General features: G+C 39.0%; 3 protein-coding genes across 3 annotated transcripts; 2 read left to right on the forward strand and 1 right to left on the reverse strand.

Moving 5' to 3' along the window:
* Positions 1-2: 2 nt before the first annotated feature.
* LOC107303502 (CASP-like protein 2D1) lies at positions 3-2,602 on the reverse strand. The gene is made up of 3 exons (XM_040520253.1): positions 2,298-2,602; positions 1,341-1,452; positions 3-301 (listed from the first exon to the last, which is right to left on the reverse strand). Exons 1-3 carry the CDS (start codon positions 2,501-2,503, stop codon positions 23-25), a joined length of 597 nt encoding a protein of 198 aa, XP_040376187.1. The 5' UTR covers positions 2,504-2,602; the 3' UTR covers positions 3-22.
* A 5,066-nt stretch (positions 2,603-7,668) lies between these two features.
* Positions 7,669-8,618, forward strand: LOC102707095 (cytokinin dehydrogenase 6-like). The gene is made up of 3 exons (XM_040520379.1): positions 7,669-7,800; positions 7,979-8,223; positions 8,291-8,618. The coding sequence occupies exons 1-3, from the start codon at positions 7,669-7,671 to the stop codon at positions 8,616-8,618; spliced, it is 705 nt and encodes a 234-aa protein (XP_040376313.1).
* A 4,079-nt stretch (positions 8,619-12,697) lies between these two features.
* LOC102707376 (cytokinin dehydrogenase 6-like) lies at positions 12,698-14,471 on the forward strand. The gene is made up of 3 exons (XM_040520380.1): positions 12,698-13,298; positions 13,376-13,782; positions 13,896-14,471. The coding sequence occupies exons 1-3, from the start codon at positions 12,698-12,700 to the stop codon at positions 14,469-14,471; spliced, it is 1,584 nt and encodes a 527-aa protein (XP_040376314.1).
* The last annotated feature ends 4,016 nt before the right edge of the window (positions 14,472-18,487 follow it).

An 18,487-nucleotide genomic window follows, 5' to 3' on the forward strand; every position in this document is an offset into this window, starting at 1 on the left:
TACAGTGTGTTTTGCAGCTGCGCTACTGCTTGCCTTGCTCCTCCGCGAGCTGGTCGGGTTCAGAGGAGGGAGGAGAAGGCGGGGCGAACTTGGTGAAGACCCTAAAGGCGGAGATGAGGGAGAGCGCCATGAAGCAGAGCAGCGCGGCGGCGTTCAGCGCCACGGACACGGTGGCGCCGCCGCAGAAGCGGCCGAAGTAGGAGCACACCTCCCCCCACGACGCCTCCCGGTCGCCCTCCCGCGCCAGGTACACCACCTCCGCCGCCGCCGACGCCGACGTCAGCAGCAGGTACGCCGACGCCTGCTCCGGCCCGGCCGGGGACGAGTCTAAGGTTCAGTTTTTATGCATAAAATTGGAAAGAAAAAGATCTAATTTTTATGTTCTGCCATTAATTGTTTGCTCAGCAGTTAAGTGCGCCTTAGAATCTGTGATAGTTAGGCTTATTAAAAAATATATATCTGTAAATAAAAATATTTTATGAATAACTTTTTTATATACAAGTTCTTAACCATCTATAAACCAAAACGAAAAAATAAATATAAAAAAAAAACTCTAAAATCTACTCTAAGTTTAAAGTTGGGAAATTTAAATTTTAGCTTACAAGCATAAATCCTGTAATGCATCACTTTTGCTTCTTTCAAACAAACCATGTGTTTGCTTAGGTGTATCCTTGATGAAATGATTAACTGTTTCTTAATTATTTTAGAGAAGACCTGATGGAACTGGATTTGTAGAACCTGGGACTGGATTCTAGGTCTGTGCTGTTGCTGCTACAATTCTACATCGATAGTGACTTGGTGTTATGCCTAGCACAAGCCAGGATGCCATTGATTTCTTGTCATGCCACCGGTGCATAAATGTGCTTACTTTGCTAAAAGGAAGAAATATGCATATGAAGTCTGAGTCAAGATCAAGATAGAATGACGTGTTATTGTCAATATTATATCATTATATTCCTTTTAGGTTTCTCATTCGGTCTATCCTATGCCCATAATAAGAATCTTTGTTCCAATGTCCAGTTATTGATGTACAGTTTACCCTTGACCAACCAACTTATTAATTAATCTGGTCCTAACAGTTGTAGTAGTATTAAGTACTCTCCTGATTTTGTTAGAAATGGAAATATCGTCAAGAAAATAACACTATCAAATATTCCCCTGATATGTAAATACTTAGCTAAATATTTTATTTGGTTGGATACTTCTTTTTATTTATTTTTGCTGCAAATGATATGATTTATTATTTTCTCTTCCTTTTCTTTGGAGTTTTTTTTAAAAAAACATAGTTATACGATTATACGAATACAAAGAGGGATTTGAAGGTTGGTTTTGGGTAAAACCTGGTCCAGGAGGAAAATGAGCCAATCAAAGCGAGTGATGAACTTGAAGGATGACAGCAGAATGGAGGCCACCGAGTACGCAGCCGTGATGGCGTTGATGCAGACCAAATACCTGGAGAGAAAAAAGGGAATTTTTCAGCATCCCAATAATATTTAGCGAATAATCTGAAGAAGAAACTATACCGTATTTTTTTTTTCAAAACAAGAATAATCAGGAGCAATAGGGACGACAAAGCATATATACATGTCGAAGTGTAGGGTATGTGTAGCAGTGTAGGAAGCATGCAGGATATAGGATTCTTTCGAGGGCATGTTTGGTTTGAAGAATTTTAACCGGTAGAAATATGAAAAAGCGAAGAATAGAAATATATGTACACATCAATAAATACGGATTTTCTCAAGATGCTAGACTTGATGTAATTTTTTTTTGTTTTCTTTTTGCAACATGTAGTTAAGAAACATTTCCTTTATTTTTCATACACTCCATTCTTACGAACATAATAACACTCATGCGAATTGTTGTTAGAAATTTAAATCCTTTCTTTTTCATTCAAAACAAGTAAAGCCCCGAGCACTGGCTACCGTAAATGCATTCGGTTCAAATGATTTGCTACCTTTGATTTCTGGAGGAACACTGTTATCTCCCAAGTATTCACATGGAAAAAAAAAATCTAACCTATTGATAAGGATCCTATATTCTTCCATTCCTACATCCCAAACAATACATACTACGAAATTCATGTATGTTCTAATCCACTATTTCGCGTATGCAGTATTAATATTAATTCATATCGCTCTTCTATTCCTATGTTTTTGTATAAGTCTAACGGATTCATTAGTTAAAATTCCATTTCAGGAGTGAAAAAAAAAATAAACAAAACGAGAGCAAGTGTTACTACTACCCCCAGTAATCAATACGATAATTATAAATTACTACATGGTTAATTAGTTAATTACCTGAAGCCGGAGACGTCGGAGAAGCTGACCTCGCCGTAGGTCGCGTCCACCTGCTTGTTGGTGGCCATCTCCCACAGCGACGCGACGGCGAGCGGCCCCGCGCACAGCCGGAGCCCCAGCTCCGCGAGCCTGAACGGCCGCGCCGCCACCTCCTCCTTCCTCCCAGCCGCCGCTGCCACGCCGCTTCTCTCCCCGTTCGTCGTCATCTCCGGCGACGAAGAGTCCTCCTCCTCCTCCTCCTCCTCCTCCTGCTGCTGCTCCGATCTGTCTCGATGCGCGCACGCGTGAAATGACTCGGGGCGGAGGATTTTGCGCGCAAGTGTCCAAACAAGCTAGCTACTAGATATAGGGGAGCGTGAACAGCGCAGTGGGGTTGGGGGTGGTGACGGGTGGGGCCCACGGAATGTCCATCGCGTCTCGGCAGCGTAGCCGGGATGAGGCGTGGGCCGTCCGATCGCGTGATGGACGGACGGGATCGGGCGGGGTTCGTTGCGTTGCCGGGGAAGGGACGGCATGGCAGCACAGGCAGCGGAATCGTTTGGTACTCCTATATTTAGATTACGGAGATAAATTAGTTATAAGAAAAATAATTTGGATCCTCTAATATTTTGCAGTGTTATTATTGTCATTTATATTCGGTTCACATACACATAGGGATCACATATAAGTGATTATAATGTCACTGTCAGTAAATGTCGTGAATACCAAGATAAAATTGTTTAAATGTCTGGTTAAATAAGAAGATTGTATGGAGCGAGTACAGCGGTAAAATAGATAGATATTTAAATATGAGATGATTGATGTGATAACAAATACTCTACAAATCAATCTTTATGATGCAAGTTTAAATTATAGAAATACGCTTATTATGTGACAGATGTAATATGTTTATTTCCCGGCTACACTTATTACTATGAGCCAATAAAAGATGTTATAGTAGCCGTGGTTATCAAATTCTTGGACAATATGACGAACCTAAGGCAATTTTGTTATACTTTTGTTGAGTTATTTGAGTTATCGAGGGCATATTTAAGGATAAAGACTAAAACTAATTTTTCTCTCATCCACATCAGCGATACACGCACAACGACATACTTTTTCTTTATCAATACAACATAATATTTTTATTACTCTTTTTTCTTTTTATCTATCATATGCAAGACAATTTTCTTAAATGAATGTTAATAGTCTAATTTAAGACGTTGCCATATATAACAATAAATTTTCTCTTTCTTCTATGTCATCACTCATCATATTTGCTTGTGTGGTAATATAGAGAGAGTCTTAGTACGTGCCCTGACGTGTGGGATCTAGTTTGATGGAAGGAATCTTGTTAAATTGTGGCTTATGACCAAACAGCTACGAAATTCGTTAAAGTTGTGAAAAATTAGACGTAACAAACCGTGACAAAGTATTGCTTGAAACCAAACACCACTTCGGGGAATGTGAATCTGGGTCGTTGGATGGTGGACGAACGTCTCAGATCTGTCGTCGCTGTGGCCCTATCGGCTCTTTGGAACAAATTAAACTGCCGATAATTTCAGTGTCCTATGAACTACAATATGAAGTTCCTTTGTAATGGTTCAAAACACGTTGGTTTTGGAGAAAATTTAACATGCTTCATCAAATATTATCTGCTCCCTCTTTAAAAAGGATTTAATTTTAGCATGCTTCACATTACTTATACCAAACTATAAAAACTAAAATATCTTTTATTTTACTTTGTAATGGTCACGTTGTTTTTTAGAATGCTTAGAGATAATATGCTATCTCTATTGTTGGAGGTGACCTAAACATATTTTAAGAAGATAAGAGAGGAGAGAAGAGCAGCGAGCTATAGATTTGTAGCCAGCTGTAGCACAGACTCCAAGACGCAATATGTATATGACAGGTGAGACCAAATATTAATAAGTTAGTATATGTTTTGTAGATAATTATTGTATAAACTGGCTATTACATTGACTATAGATGATTTATAGCTAATTATTAGTGTGCGCGGTTGGAGTGGTTGGTGTGGGGGAAAGATCAAATGAGCATAGTGGTGGTGGGGGAGGCGAGAAGCACGCGCACAGCGAGACGCGCACACATGTTCACCCACTCGCCTCGCCTCCATTCCATGCATATTTCCATGGCGCTCCACTGGAGCTAGAAGGCGGCCGGAAGCTCGCCGGAATGGCTCTCCGCCTGCCACGGTGTGCATGCATGCCCCCACCAAAATGCTCGCAAAGCTTCAGGAATTAATCAAGCTAAAGCCGATCTGAACTCGGCCAACAATGGGCTTCTGTGTTCACACGATTTTACTGACTTAGGCTGTGCGTAATTTCCTGGAGAAATGTTTTATATTTTTGTGGTAAGCTATGTAATGATATAGACGATAAAATCAACTATTATAAAGTTTAAAATGCACTAAAAACATGAGATGTTATCTTTTTTTCTAAAAAGGCATCAATTAAGACCGAAAGAACACACACGGAAAAGAAAAAATAAAATAAAAATAAAGCTATTGAGAAGAACACAGCTACCACTGGCCGACTCGATCGATCTACCTACCCTTCTGGAGAGAGAGAAAAGAAAAGGGCATAGATGATCATCATCATCCAAAAAGAGCTAAAGATACTCGTAGTGGCCAACAGAATGAGTGCGAGAGGAAGCACTTTTTTTATAGAATGTGTGCATGGTGTGCAAACGTCAGCACCTGGATATGATGACGTCGGGCCAGGCGCCTCAGGGGCTTTGCTGTTGTTGGCCCGGCCACCACTTCACTTGGATGCCGGGGCTAGATGGGCCGTGTTGGGCCTGAGCACTCGTCCTTTCTCTCCATTCTGTTCTTTACAAATATTTGTTCAACTCAGATCTAGACATGAATTCCTCGAAAATTACTGTTTATACAACTGCAATCTGAAACTTTGAATTGAAATCTAAGGCCTTGTTTAGTTTGCAAAATTTTTTTTAAAAACATCACATTAAATATTTAAACACTCATTTAAAATATTAAACGTAGTCTAATTACAAAATAAATTTCAGATTCCGCCTCGAAACTGCGAGACGAATCTTTTGAGTCTAATTAATCCGTCATTAGCACATGTTGGTTACTTATGGGTAATCATGTCCTAATTAAGCTCAAAAGATTCGTCTTACGATTTCCTTTATAACTGTGTAATTAGTTTTAATGTTTATGTATATTTAATATTTTATTTAGATGTCCAAAGATTCGATGTGATGTTTTTGGAAAAGTTTTTGGGAACTAAACATAGCCTAAGGCCCTATTTTTTTCAGCTTGGGATTATTATAATCCAGATTATTGGAAGTAAGCTAAAAGAAACAGACAACTTATTAAAGTAGCTTATTATAATCAAGAGCCCAGCTTACTATAATCTGATAAGCTCATTTAGGTGAGCTTTTTCTAGCTTATTGGATGAAAAATTACCCACCATGCCACCCCACTCTATCTTTAGACTTGCAAACCCAATAATCCACGCTCTAATAATCTAGAAAAGAAACAACTCACAACTTATTCTACTATAGATTATAATAATCTAGCTTATAATAATCTAACTCAATAATCTATATTATAATAATCTTAAGCTGAAAAAAACAGTACCTAACTGTCACTGCAGGGTCCGGATCCTATGCATTAAAGCAGAGGATCACTGTTCATGTTCATGTGAGCTGCACAGTGAAAAATTCTGTGAACAGCGACATAAATACCGTAGCCACGGTGCTTTGGGCGCAATCACTGTAGAAATACTGTAGCAATCAAATCTAGTCCATCCATTTCTGATTTAACGGTTAAAAACCAGTGTAAATTCACTGCATTGTTCATCTCTGCAGTAGTACATTGCTATCGTAGAGGATCCCAGCTGAACGGGGGGTGTATTCTTGGATATGTAAGTACGGTGTGTGAGCATGCACATCTTTTGTGTAATTAGGCAAAAGAATGATATCGACAAGTTAATAAACTTAGCAAGAATACTGGAAGTTGGAAGGAAAAACCTTTTTTTTAAATAAAAGAGCTCACCAATGTCTCTGAAGAAAAAACATCTCTGTCTCCGTCTCTCACCCTCTCCATACACGTGTGCAGCCACTGTTGACTAACCCTGCACAAAACAGTTTCTATAGTTAATACATGCATGAACCAGCAGAGCAGATGGCCTTGCTTAACTTTGTTTTCTTGGCCTTGCTGCAGCTTCTTTAAAGAACAGAGAGTTCTGAAATGATCACCACTAACCCATGGAGACTATTCATGTAGTTGACATATCTGCAGACTTGATTTCGTCCAAAATTATATATAGGCCTCGACATTCACGCATCCTCCCAAACTACAATTCTTATAGTAGTTCATGCCATTAGCTTGTTTATACTAATGTACATACCTGCCGACTCACCATTTTTTTATTTGTTTCAAATATTCAGTATAAACTTCTGATAAGGCTGCACATGAACCCCAAATTCAGAGAGTCTATAGGTGAGTTATATGTGCAGAACATAAACAAACTGGAAGGTCAAACAGAGAGGCCACAATGAATGTCACCCATTGGGATGAATAGGAAACTTATAGTCAATTTAAGTTGACCTTCATATTTCAATAATTTCTTAGTGATAATGGTTGACACATTAGTTAGTCATGTATGTCAGCTGATTAGGAAGGTAAGCTAATGTTAGGCCAGGTGTTTTCTGTAAGATTACTCTAAGCCCACTCCCTAAATTTGATATATTGATTAGTCTCCTAAAGCCAGTCGATTATGAAATTAAGATGGCATAATTAATGCTAGTTGTTTTCTGTAAAATTACTACAAAATTTCCACGCTCTAAAATTGTTTTCAGTAAAGATCTACCTTTTGGCTTTATTGAAATATATAGCTATGATGTGGCGCTGAGTGAGGGTTGACAAAATTGTGTCTTTAGTAAAGAAAACACTGAAACTACCAGATTAGTTCTAAAGCTTAGATTTTTTTAGCCATTGTGTTCATAGTTTATACATGTCTCAGCCTGCAAGACAGAAATATATATTGCTCCTGCCCTTGTCACTCTTGTTCTTTTAAAAAACAAATCACTAAGAATTCTCTACAAGTCAAAACACCAGCAGATAACAAGACTGATGAAGTTTTGTTTTTTAATTAACAATGCTTCAGGCACCATTATTTTTTCCTCTCAGAAGTCAATCCATTAATTTCAGAATAGTTGAAAGGAAATCAATGGGGGATGCTCTGCACTACCTGCATTTGTCAACGTTTGCAAGGGCAAATGCTACCTATATAAATGTCATGGAGTATTGACCTAACACACACAAGAAGCTAAGCTAATCATCTCTCTAATCAGCTCATCACCTGAACTGAGCAGCGATCTCTGACCTGCACTCTTCACTTCGGACATGGCGGGAAGGTGTTTGATCGCGTTCTTGATCACGGCGAGCTGCCTGTCCGTCTCCGTCTCCGGTCAGCTTCCCGGTGATCTCTTCGCGCTCGGTGTGGCCTCGAGGCTCCGCGTGGACGGCAATTCGACGGCAATTTGAATGTGGTATGTACTACAGCGAGTCGACCGCCACATCCGTAGATTGGGTAAGGGATTATGACTCATTTAGAATAAGTAGAAACTATCTCAATAATATTTTTTTGCACTGGGTCACCATGGAGAGAATAATGAATATTTTTACTAATGGATTTTTTGTGGTTTTCTTGCAGAAACTAGGGTCAATACTAGAGCAGCTCACCTTTGAGGAAGGTTTTGTGTTCACAAAGGATGTCACCTACGTACAATTCCTTGATCGTGTGATGGAGGAGGAAAGAGCACTCCGATCGATCGGCACGTGGGACGTGCCACACCCATGGCTGAACCTCTTTGTGCCCAGATCACGCATCCTTGACTTTGACTCTGGCGTGCTCAAGGGTGTCTTTGCTGGTGCCAATCCTATCGGTGTCATCCTCATGTACCCTATGAACAGGAACATGTGGGACCAATCCTATCGGTGTCATCCTCATGTACCCTATGAACAGGAACATGTGGGACGAGCGTATGATGGCGGTGGCTGGCAATGACGATGTGTTCTATGTCATAGGGCTACTCCGGTCGGCGGTGGCTCTTGGAGATGTGGAGCATCTAGAAAGGGAGAATGAGGCGGTTCTAGCATTCTGCCATAATGAGGGCATTGGGTGTAAACAATATCTGCCACACTATTTATCGCTGGATGGATGGCAACACCACTTTGGGGCCAAATGGAGTAGGGTTACTGAGCTAAAGGCGATGTATGACCCACATGGGATACTATCATCAGGGCAAAGGATTTTCTCTTCATCGGTGCTGGTGGCATTAGTGGCTATGTGAGATGTCAGTTACGAGTTGATGACCGATGGAGAAGTAGTTTAAGTAGTTAGGGATTTAGTTTTAAACTAAAGGAGGATGGATGCAAATTAGGTTGCATTTGAGAAGCTAAAATGCCGATCATAACCAAAGATCTCAAGAAGAGGGATTGCATGTTGATTTTAGAAGATACATGCAGGATAGTTGACTTATATGTTGGGATGTTGTTCTAGGTTGTAGCTGCTAACTTTTTCATGTTTTCTTTTATATATCAAGGCATGTAAATGTAATGCACAAACGATAATGAATTATACGGTGAAAATAAAAAGGGCGGTTTGAAATCACTTTGTGTAGTTTGACTTTTGAGAAAATTATGAAATTGATTTTTGTGTGTGTCAATTCAAATTGATTTCCTGCACTTGTTTTGATACAACATTTTTCATATGTTGTGTTGTAGTTCAACTTGACTCTATAGGTTATCTTTCTCAATGGAAGAAGCAGTTTATAATATGGTGAAGGAATTCGTGATAATTAAATTGTTCATTCTGATAGGCTGATGTAAGGCATCCCCTATGTACAAAATAGATGATAAGATGAAATTGCATAATCGTTAAGATTATAACATAATCACATAAATATTATGAAACGATTCAGCCACATAATCACTTCCCCAAAAATCCTTATTTTTAGTAGTTGACTAGACCACACTTTTGCACGCACTATTGATTATGTGTTATGCTTTGGAAAAAAAGGACAAGAATAGTAAACAAGGAGAAGTGAAATATTGCGAATGAACGACATTATGGTTAAACAGAAACCATACCACCAAGGGTGCAACAACAATAATACTATAAAGATGTCACGGATACAGTACTTCATCTGTTTTAAAATATAAACATTTTTAGGATTTAAATATTATATTAGAATATAAGCATTTTGACACTATTTATAATACTATTTATCATACCAATCACTTCTCATTTTATCCCTGACATATCCCCTGTCTCTTACTCCACCCATTTCTTATTTCTTAAGGGGTATCACAATATCTTTTTCTCAACAACCTTAATCTCTGCTAACCAATTTAGAAATAGTTATATTTTAATGCAGAGATGGTATAATATGTGATGAGCCACAGTCCCAGCTACTAAGGCCTTAATTTTGGCCATATGTTCACTCTTCACCAATCTATCGTTGAAATCCACACAAATTTGGTCTAACAAGAATAAGGACATAAAATGGTTGTCAAACTGCGAAAGCAAAGCCATTTTTCATCATAGTGATATTCTAGTGTCCTTTTTGAAGTACAACCTCTACTTCTTTTTTGCTACTTGTTTTAATAGTCATTGACAAAGTCTCCAATACACACGTCTCATTTTAATCGTAAAGGATTTCTAAATTTGAAGTACGTTTTGTAGAAACGAACAGAGGGAGTAGATGTTACTGTGATTTGTTCTCTTGGAAACAACCAGGCTAGATGCCTATATGTCGGTCGGTTAACAGGGTAGTTGCTGGCTTGCTGCAGGCACGTGAAAATAAACATTGTCATCATTCATCTTGGTGTTCATCGTGAACAATATATTGGGGTGTTTAGTTGGTGAAATGAAAATTTTTATATGTCACATCAAACGTTTGTCCGGATGTTGGAAGGGGTTTTTGGACAAGAATGAAAAAACGAATTTCACGGCTGGCATGGAAATCGAGAGACGAATCTTTTGAGCCTAAATAATCCATCATTAGTGCATGTGAGTTATTGTAGCACTTATAGCTAATCATGTACTAATTAGGCTTAAAAGATTTGTCTCACGATTTCTCACATAACTGTGCAATTAATTTTTCGATTTATCTATATTTAATACTCTATTTAAGTGTCCAAAGATTTGATGTAATGTTTTTGGGGAAAATTTTTAGGAACTAAACGGGGCCTCAGCATCTAGTCAGTAATCTGATAAAATAACTATACTGGAAAATTAATAAGATAAATTATGAAAAGAAATGCCTTTTTAAAGCTTTCTCTGACCAAAGCAAAAAAACAATCCCCTGTCTCCCAATCAATAGACATGTACAACCATATTCACTAAACCTGCACAAATAAGCACATCATTCATCAGTTTCTTGTTAGGCCCATGCATGAACCAGCTAAGAGATGGCTAGCTTACCTAGTTAATTACCTTTACTTGTTCGCCTTGATTGCAGCAACTTCTTTAAGAACAGACAGTTCTGTAGTGATCACCACTAACCCATAGAGTTGACATATCTGCAGATTTGATTTGGTCCAAAATTATATATAAGGCCTTGTTTCGTTCTCAAAAATTTCTCTAAAAAAATCATATCGAATTTTTGGACATTTAAATGAAGTATTAAATATAGAAAGAAACAAAAAACTAATTATACAGTTATGGGAGAAATCTTGAGACGAATCTTTTAAGCTTAATTACTCCATGATTAGCCATAAGTGCTACAGTAATCGACATGTGCTAATGACGGCTTAATTAGTCTCAAAAAATTCATCTCGCGGTTTTCAGCCGAGCTGTGAAATTCGTTTTTTCATTCATGTCTGAAAACTCCTTCCGACATCCATCCAGTCAAACGTTTGATGTGACCTTTCCTCTAAAAATTTTTGCCATCTAAACGTGACCTAAGCCTCAACATTCACGCATCCTCCCAAACTATATATGAACAGATCTCAATCCATTAGCCTGTTTATACTAATGTACATAAGCTGCCGACTTAGCCATTTTCTATATAATTCAAATATTCAGTATGAATTTATTTTCCCTCTTTTGAAATTTTCAGTAGAAACTTCTGGTCTGACTACACATGAACTCTAAATTCAGATTGATATACCAGTTATAATCTGCAGACAAAAACAAATCAGCAGGTCAAACAGAAAGGATACTCTGAATGTAACCGATGTGATGTATAAGGAATAAAGAGTCAATGTAAGGGGTGTTTAGATTGAGAAATTTTTCGGGAGAAGTGTCACGTCAAATGTTTGACTGAATGTCGAAAGGGGTTTTTGGACACGAATAAAAAAATAAATTTCACGGCTAGCCTAGAAACCGCGAGACGAATCTTTTGAGCTTAATTAATCCGTCATTAGCACATGTTGGTTAATGTAGCACTTATAACTAATCATGGACTAATTAGACTAATATTTCTTTCATAACTGTGCAATTAGTTTTTTGGTTCATCTATGTTTAATGCTTTATTTAGATGTCTAAAATTTTGATGTGATGTTTTTTTTTAAAAAAATTGAAAACTAAACAAGACCTAAGTTTATCTGCATATATCATGGTTTGTTTGTAAGACTTGTTGACATATTAATCACGAATATAAGCTAATATTAAGCCAGGTGTTTTCCGTGAAATTACTTTTGAAATTCACGACTTTAATTTCTGTCTTCAGAGATTAGTTAGTCTTCTAACACCAGTTGATTACAAGATTAAGATAACATAAAGTTAGGTGTTTCCAAGCTTGTACATAGAGACCCTTGCACAAGGCCGGTCTCGCTTTGTTTGTGCAATGCAATTCCTTTTCTTATCTTTTGCGTGTTCGAGAAAAATAAAGCTAGGTATTTCCCATAAAATTACTCTAAGAATCACTATTTGGTTTTATTGAGATATATAACTATGATTTGGCCCTAAGTTAGGGTTGACAATTTTTTTTAATCTTCAGTAAACAAAAGCACTGAAACTACGTGACTCAGCCTGCAAGACATAAATACATATTGGCCCCTGACCTTATCACTCTTGTTCTTTAAAAGACAAATCATTAAGAATTCTCTGCAAGTCAAAACACTAGGAGGTGTGAGACTGATCAAGTTTTGCTTTTTCTTAACCATTATTGTTTTCCTCTCAGAAGTCAATCCATTAATCAATTTCTGAATACTAGCAACAGATCAATGCAGTGCTCTGCACTACCTACATTTGTCAAAGTTTGCAAGGCCGATTGCTACCTATATAAATGTCATGGAGTTTTGACCTAACACACACAAGCTCAGCTAATCGTCTCTCTAATCAGTTCATCACCTGAACTGAGCAGCGAAGTGTCCGAGCTGCCTGCACTTGTCAGTTTGCAAAATCCGATTGCGTTTCGGGGACATGGCGGGAAGGTGTTTGATCGCGTTCTTGATCATGGCGAGCTGCCTGTCCGTCTTCGTCTCCGTCTCCGTCTCCGGTCAGCTTCCCGGTGATCTCTTCGCGCTCGGTGTCGCCTCGAGGCTCCGCGTGGACGGCAACTGGACGGCGAGGGCGTCGTCGGACTTCGGCCGCATCGTGACGGCCGCGCCGGAGGCGGTGCTCCACCCTGCCACGCCGGCCGACATCGCGGAGCTGGTGCGGTTCTCGGCGTCCTCGCCGTCGCCGTTCCCCGTGGCGCCGCGCGGGCAGGGCCACTCCGTCCGCGGGCAGTCGCTAGCCCCGGGAGGCGTCGTGGTCGACATGCGCGCGCTGGCGGCGGCGGCGGCGCCGCGCCGCGTGAACGTGTCCGCGGGCGGCGCGGCGCCGTACGTGGACGCCGGCGGCGAGCAGCTGTGGGCCGACGTCCTCCGCGCGACGCTGGAGCACGGCCTCGCGCCGCGCGTGTGGACGGACTACCTCCGCATCACCGTCGCCGGCACGCTCTCCAACGCCGGCATCGGCGGCCAGGCGTTCCGGCACGGCCCGCAGATCGCCAACGTGCTCGAGCTCGACGTCATCACAGGTAATTATACCATCTAATCAGCACTAATAATCCAATGATTAAGCGGCTAATCAACACTGTTAACAATGATGACGCAGGAAGGGGTGACATGGTGACGTGCTCAAGGGACAAGGACCCGGACCTGTTCTTCGCGGCGCTGGGTGGGCTGGGCCAGTTTGGTATCATAACCAGGGCCCGGATCGGGCTCGAGCCGGCCCCAAGACGGGTTCGGTGGGCCCGGCTCGTCTACTCGGATGTGGTCACCTTCACAAGAGACCAGGAGTTGCTCATATCAAAACAGGATGGCGAAGCCAGTTTCGATTATGTTGAAGGGCAAGTCCAGCTTAATCGGACACTCACTGATGGTCCCAAGTCGACGCCCTTCTTCTCCGACGCTGATATTACTAGGCTTGCTGGACTCGCCTCGGAGTCTACGTCAGGCGTGATCTACTTTATTGAAGTTGCTATCTACTACAACGAGTCGACAATCACATCTGTTGATCAGGTGGGAATTATGATCTATTTGTAACCTGAATATCATAAAGCAAGTGTTGTAATCTACCACCTCAAATGGAATGATGAATACTTTTATTCACGGTTATTTTTGTTTTCTCACAGAAGTTGGAAGCAATATTGGAGCAACTAAGCTTTGAGAAAGGATTCGTATTTACAAAAGATGTGAGCTACGTTCAATTCCTTGATCGTGTGAGAGAGGAGGAAAGAGCGCTCCGGTCGATTGGCATGTGGGAAGTGCCGCACCCATGGCTAAACTTCTTTGTGCCCCGATCACGCATCCTTGACTTTGACGCCGGTGTTCTCAAGGGCGTCTTTGCTGGCGCCAACCCTGTTGGGGTCATTCTCATGTACCCTATGAACAAGCATACATGGGATGATCGAATGACAGCAGTTACCAGTGACGACGACGTGTTCTACGCCGTGGGGTTGCTCCGATCTGCGGTGGCTGCCGGTGATGTGGTGAGGCTGGAGAAGGAGAACGAAGCAGTGCTGGCATTCTGCAACAACGAGGGCTTCGGATGCAAGCAGTATCTGCCACACTACACGTCACAAGATGGGTGGCAACGGCATTTTGGGGCGAAATGGAACAAGGTTGTTGAGCTAAAGGCAAAGTACGATCCTCATGGGATACTTTCGCCAGGACAGAAAATTTTCTCACCGATGAAGACAATCATATAGCTGGCACAAAAAAAAAACATCTCGAGGTAATTTAGTAGGTACAATATATCTTATATCTTAAGGTGTCAGAATTTTACACTAAAATTTTTGGTATCTCAAGGTAATTATCAAGAGTGGTAAAAAACCCCGTAGAAAAAGGTTTTAAAGATAAGAAGAGTAGTTTAGGTGTTCAAGAGAGATGGATAAGTCCTCTTGGGGATTCAGTTTTGAAGTCGCTTGTGAGCAGCTGAAACACTGATCAGGACCGAAGAACTCCTGAAGGGGGGATTGCAGCTTGATTTTACAAGATACATGGAGGAAAATTAACTGTATATTAATTGCTGATTCAGTTAGGATGTCTTCTAATTTGTAATTGCAACCTTAACACTCTAGGTTTCGTTTTGTTTGAGAATGCATGTAAGTGAAACACGCACACACATGAATGAATTGTAACAGAGGGTTGTTTGAAATCATTTTGTGTAATTTGATTGTTGAGAAAATAATAGGGATTTGATTTCTTTTTTTTATATTCTTTTTTGCGTGGTATGGTGATGTTTGGTGTTTGGAAGGGCTTTTCAAATTGCTTCCTTGCACTTATTTCGATGCAAGTATTTTCATATGTGGAGTTGTTGATTCAAGTTGAGTCTATAGGTTCTATAGGTCAATGAAAGGAGCATTCTCTAATATATAGTTGGAAGAATTCGTATCAATTTTGTATTTGGTTCTCACATATTCTAGTACCTTGCCCTTTTGTTACAATTAAATGGTTGATTCTGGAATAAGCTTATGTAAGACATCCATTATGTGTATAAAAAAATGGATCATAAAAAAACAGTCCTTTTGACCTGGGCAGAAATATTATGAAAAGGGGGCCACAAACACTTGCCCTAAAATAATTAGTTCTAATATATTTCTAGATAACACAAATGCTGCACACAATTGTAAGAAATTGACTATTGAGTGCTATTGCACTTTAGGGGGGAAAGGGACAAGAAAAGAGAACCTAAAATATTGTAAATTAAGAATTATGGCAGTAGCAATTAGCAAACCAACAAAAAATTGGCCCATGTTCCATCCTTGTACGTACAGCCCATGTTTGGATCCAGCCCAATTCAACCATGACAAATACTCCATCGCCCATAAAATATAAATTTTTCTAGGATTCAAATTTGGTATCATAATACAAGTATTTTTTTAATTGATTTCTATGATTTCAATCATTTGAATAATAACAGAGTCATTTAGATTCTTAGAAAGAAAATCTAATAAATTTAAAAATTAACAATGAAGTGACTATAAAAAACTTTTGATATCTCTTTACTCTATGTTCAATAACCTAAAAATGATTACATTTGAAACAAATGTAGTACGTAATAGTAAGCATAATAAATGTCACTCATCCGGTTTTGAACCCCAAAAAATGGTATTGATCATTTGGCACATCTCTCGTAGCAATATAATTTAAATCTACACAAGAATTCACTCCCATCTTCTCACTTTTACTTATGCTTATAAGCTAAAATTTGAATTTTTAACCTTAAATTTAGAGTTGATTTGTGGTTTTCTCACCGAATTTTATTTTTTAGACTTGGCTTTTAGATCACTAAGAATATGCATATAAATTTAGAGTTGATTTGTGGTTTTCTCACTTAATTTTATTTTTTAGACTTGGCTTTTAGATCACTAAGAATATGCATATAGAAGTTTTATTCACAAGTTATTGTTTTTTTTTTAATATGCCGTTTGGTTTTTTTCCATGAAAAAGCTACCCCAAAGAAATTAAAGAAGAAAAAAAAACAAAAGGTTCTAAGTAGGCCACAATTGTCCATTACCGTTGAGTCAGTGACGACGCCACCGGCCTCAACATCCGTTTGGCATGCAATGTCAGTGACATATGAGATTCTAGAGAACTAATGATAATTTTGGGACTGCGGTTGACACACTTTAAAAAAAATATGATCTAGATATGTATTTTGAGAGTACGAGGATGTATATGGCACATGTGAACATGTTTAGAGACCGGTTGTGCACTTTACTCCCAAATGAAACTAGGTGGTACTATTCTAAAAAATATAAATATTTATAGAATTCAAACTTTGTTATACACAATATAATTATTTTTTCACATTCAAGCTTCTTTTCATCTTATATATCCTCAAATGCCTCCTTTCCCTGCCCATCCCTTCATTTGTGCTTAATCTTAAGTTCTATTAAACAATATAGAAGTGATCATATTTTAGAACTAATGGAATGCTAGCAGTACTTCTCTACGAAGAAAAGTAATTAAAGCAGTGATATGGTACTACACACTGTGGAATGAAAGGGTATCAACAAGAGAAAAGGTTGTGCATACTCCCTCCGTCCCAAAATAAACCAATTTTTCACTTTTTACCTATAATCTTTAACTCTTCGTCTTATTTAAAATTTTTTTGCGGTTGATATTTTTTGTTTTTATTAGATGATAAATTATGAATAGTATTTTACGTGTGACTAATTTTTTTCTAATTTTCTAAATTTTTTCAAATAAGACGATGGTCAAATGCTAAGCATAAAAATAGAAGAATTGGTTTTTTTCTGGGGCGCGTACGATTATCATACGAGAACGAGCGCGGAGCCGAACTATTCTGCTGACGGCAAAGTAGCGGAAACAGTGTTGTCGTCGTGCCGTCGCGTTTGTTCGTAACTGAATCGTAAAGAAATATTTTATATATAGTGTAATTCATCGACAAGTACAAACTCAAAAGTCCAAATGCATTGATACACAAGATTCTGACAAGCTCATGGCCGATGTACCATTGGATTGTACAGTATATATCAGGTATTTCCTAGTACACTTCATAACGACCCTACGCATTCGTAGCCACGGGTCTAGGTATCGTAGCTTTTCTAACCCCTAAACTACTTTTGTTTATTTTAATCCCATAAGCTATTGCAGCTGGTATATTATACTCGTAATGTCATTGTTTTATTATTTTTCCTCTTTGCACAAGTCCTATTTTAAGTTAAATATATATACACACACGTAGACATATGCCACGTTCGGCACTAGTTATCTAATCTAGGTTCCTGTGCACGTTTCCCGAACTACTAAACGGTGTTACTTTACAAAACTTTTCTACAGTAAAATTGCTTTGAAGGCATATTAGTATATTTTATTTTTATAATAATTAATTAATCATGTACTAATCTATTGTTACGTTACGTTTTTCATAGTTCACTTACTGCCCCATCGCCGAACGCCGCCATACTTGTTCGAGATTATTTCTCCACCACATGATTCCTGTGTGTCATTGACACAAAAAAAAATGTGCCAAGATATTGCTGGCTAAAGTATGGCTAGCTGTAATTTTACTAGCTAAATCATGGACAAGTTAGCCAAAAAATTATGTACGTAAAAACTTAGAAAAAGAGAAGTACTCAATCAAACTAGTAACTACCCACTTAATCAAGCATAGATTAGAAGAATCTAGGATTTGATTTAAACATAAGGATTTAAAAATGCATGAAAGTTACCAGGTTAATTTATTTTTTTAGTGCAGGTCATGCTGTCATAAATGCTTCTACAAAATTCTAAATTTAAACATGTTTTATATGAAGGAGAAAAAGATGTAAAATATCGGGATTCGAAACAAGCCAAATATACTATGGAAGTTTAAGCTAGGGGTGGGACAGAAAGCTCGTGGCTCGTTAGTTCGCTCGACTCATGGCAAACTCGGCTTGGCTCGTTTCATTTTTCTAACGAGCCGAGCTAGCATTTTAGCTCGTTAGAGATAACGAGCCAGCTCGAGCTAGCTCGTGAGCTGCTCGCGAGCCTAACGAGCTAGACCAAAGACACAAGATTCACCGGCGTTCATTGATTTCACCATGAAATGCAGATATTCAATACTTCATAGGTTCACCATGTGATTTGTTGGTTCAAACTTTAATATTTAAATACAATTTCATATGATTTGCATGTTTGAAATGAAAATTTGCTTGTATAACATATCGAAAAATTGTTTAGGTTAACTTTTTATGCATGGCTCACGAGCCTAACA

This window comes from Oryza brachyantha, chromosome 2 (genome assembly GCF_000231095.2).
Source record: "Oryza brachyantha chromosome 2, ObraRS2, whole genome shotgun sequence".
In the NCBI taxonomy this organism is placed as follows: domain Eukaryota; kingdom Viridiplantae; phylum Streptophyta; class Magnoliopsida; order Poales; family Poaceae; genus Oryza; species Oryza brachyantha.

Excerpts from the sequence above, each read along its gene's own strand:
- LOC107303502 (XM_040520253.1), bottom strand. The coding sequence starts at position 2,503 with ATGACGACGAACGGGGAGAGAAGCGGCGTGGCAGCGGCGGCTGGGAGG. Across the intron at positions 1,453-2,297 it reads TCCGACGTCTCCGGCTTCAG|GTATTTGGTCTGCATCAACG; the intron begins GTAATTAACTAA and ends TTTTCTCTCCAG. Across the intron at positions 302-1,340 it reads TCATTTTCCTCCTGGACCAG|GCGTCGGCGTACCTGCTGCT; the intron begins GTTTTACCCAAA and ends GGGCCGGAGCAG.
- LOC102707095 (XM_040520379.1), top strand. The coding sequence starts at position 7,669 with ATGGCGGGAAGGTGTTTGATCGCGTTCTTGATCACGGCGAGCTGCCTG. Across the intron at positions 7,801-7,978 it reads GCGTGGACGGCAATTCGACG|AAACTAGGGTCAATACTAGA; the intron begins GCAATTTGAATG and ends GTTTTCTTGCAG. Across the intron at positions 8,224-8,290 it reads CCTATCGGTGTCATCCTCAT|GAACATGTGGGACGAGCGTA; the intron begins GTACCCTATGAA and ends CCCTATGAACAG.
- LOC102707376 (XM_040520380.1), top strand. The coding sequence starts at position 12,698 with ATGGCGGGAAGGTGTTTGATCGCGTTCTTGATCATGGCGAGCTGCCTG. Across the intron at positions 13,299-13,375 it reads CGAGCTCGACGTCATCACAG|GAAGGGGTGACATGGTGACG; the intron begins GTAATTATACCA and ends ATGATGACGCAG. Across the intron at positions 13,783-13,895 it reads CAATCACATCTGTTGATCAG|AAGTTGGAAGCAATATTGGA; the intron begins GTGGGAATTATG and ends GTTTTCTCACAG.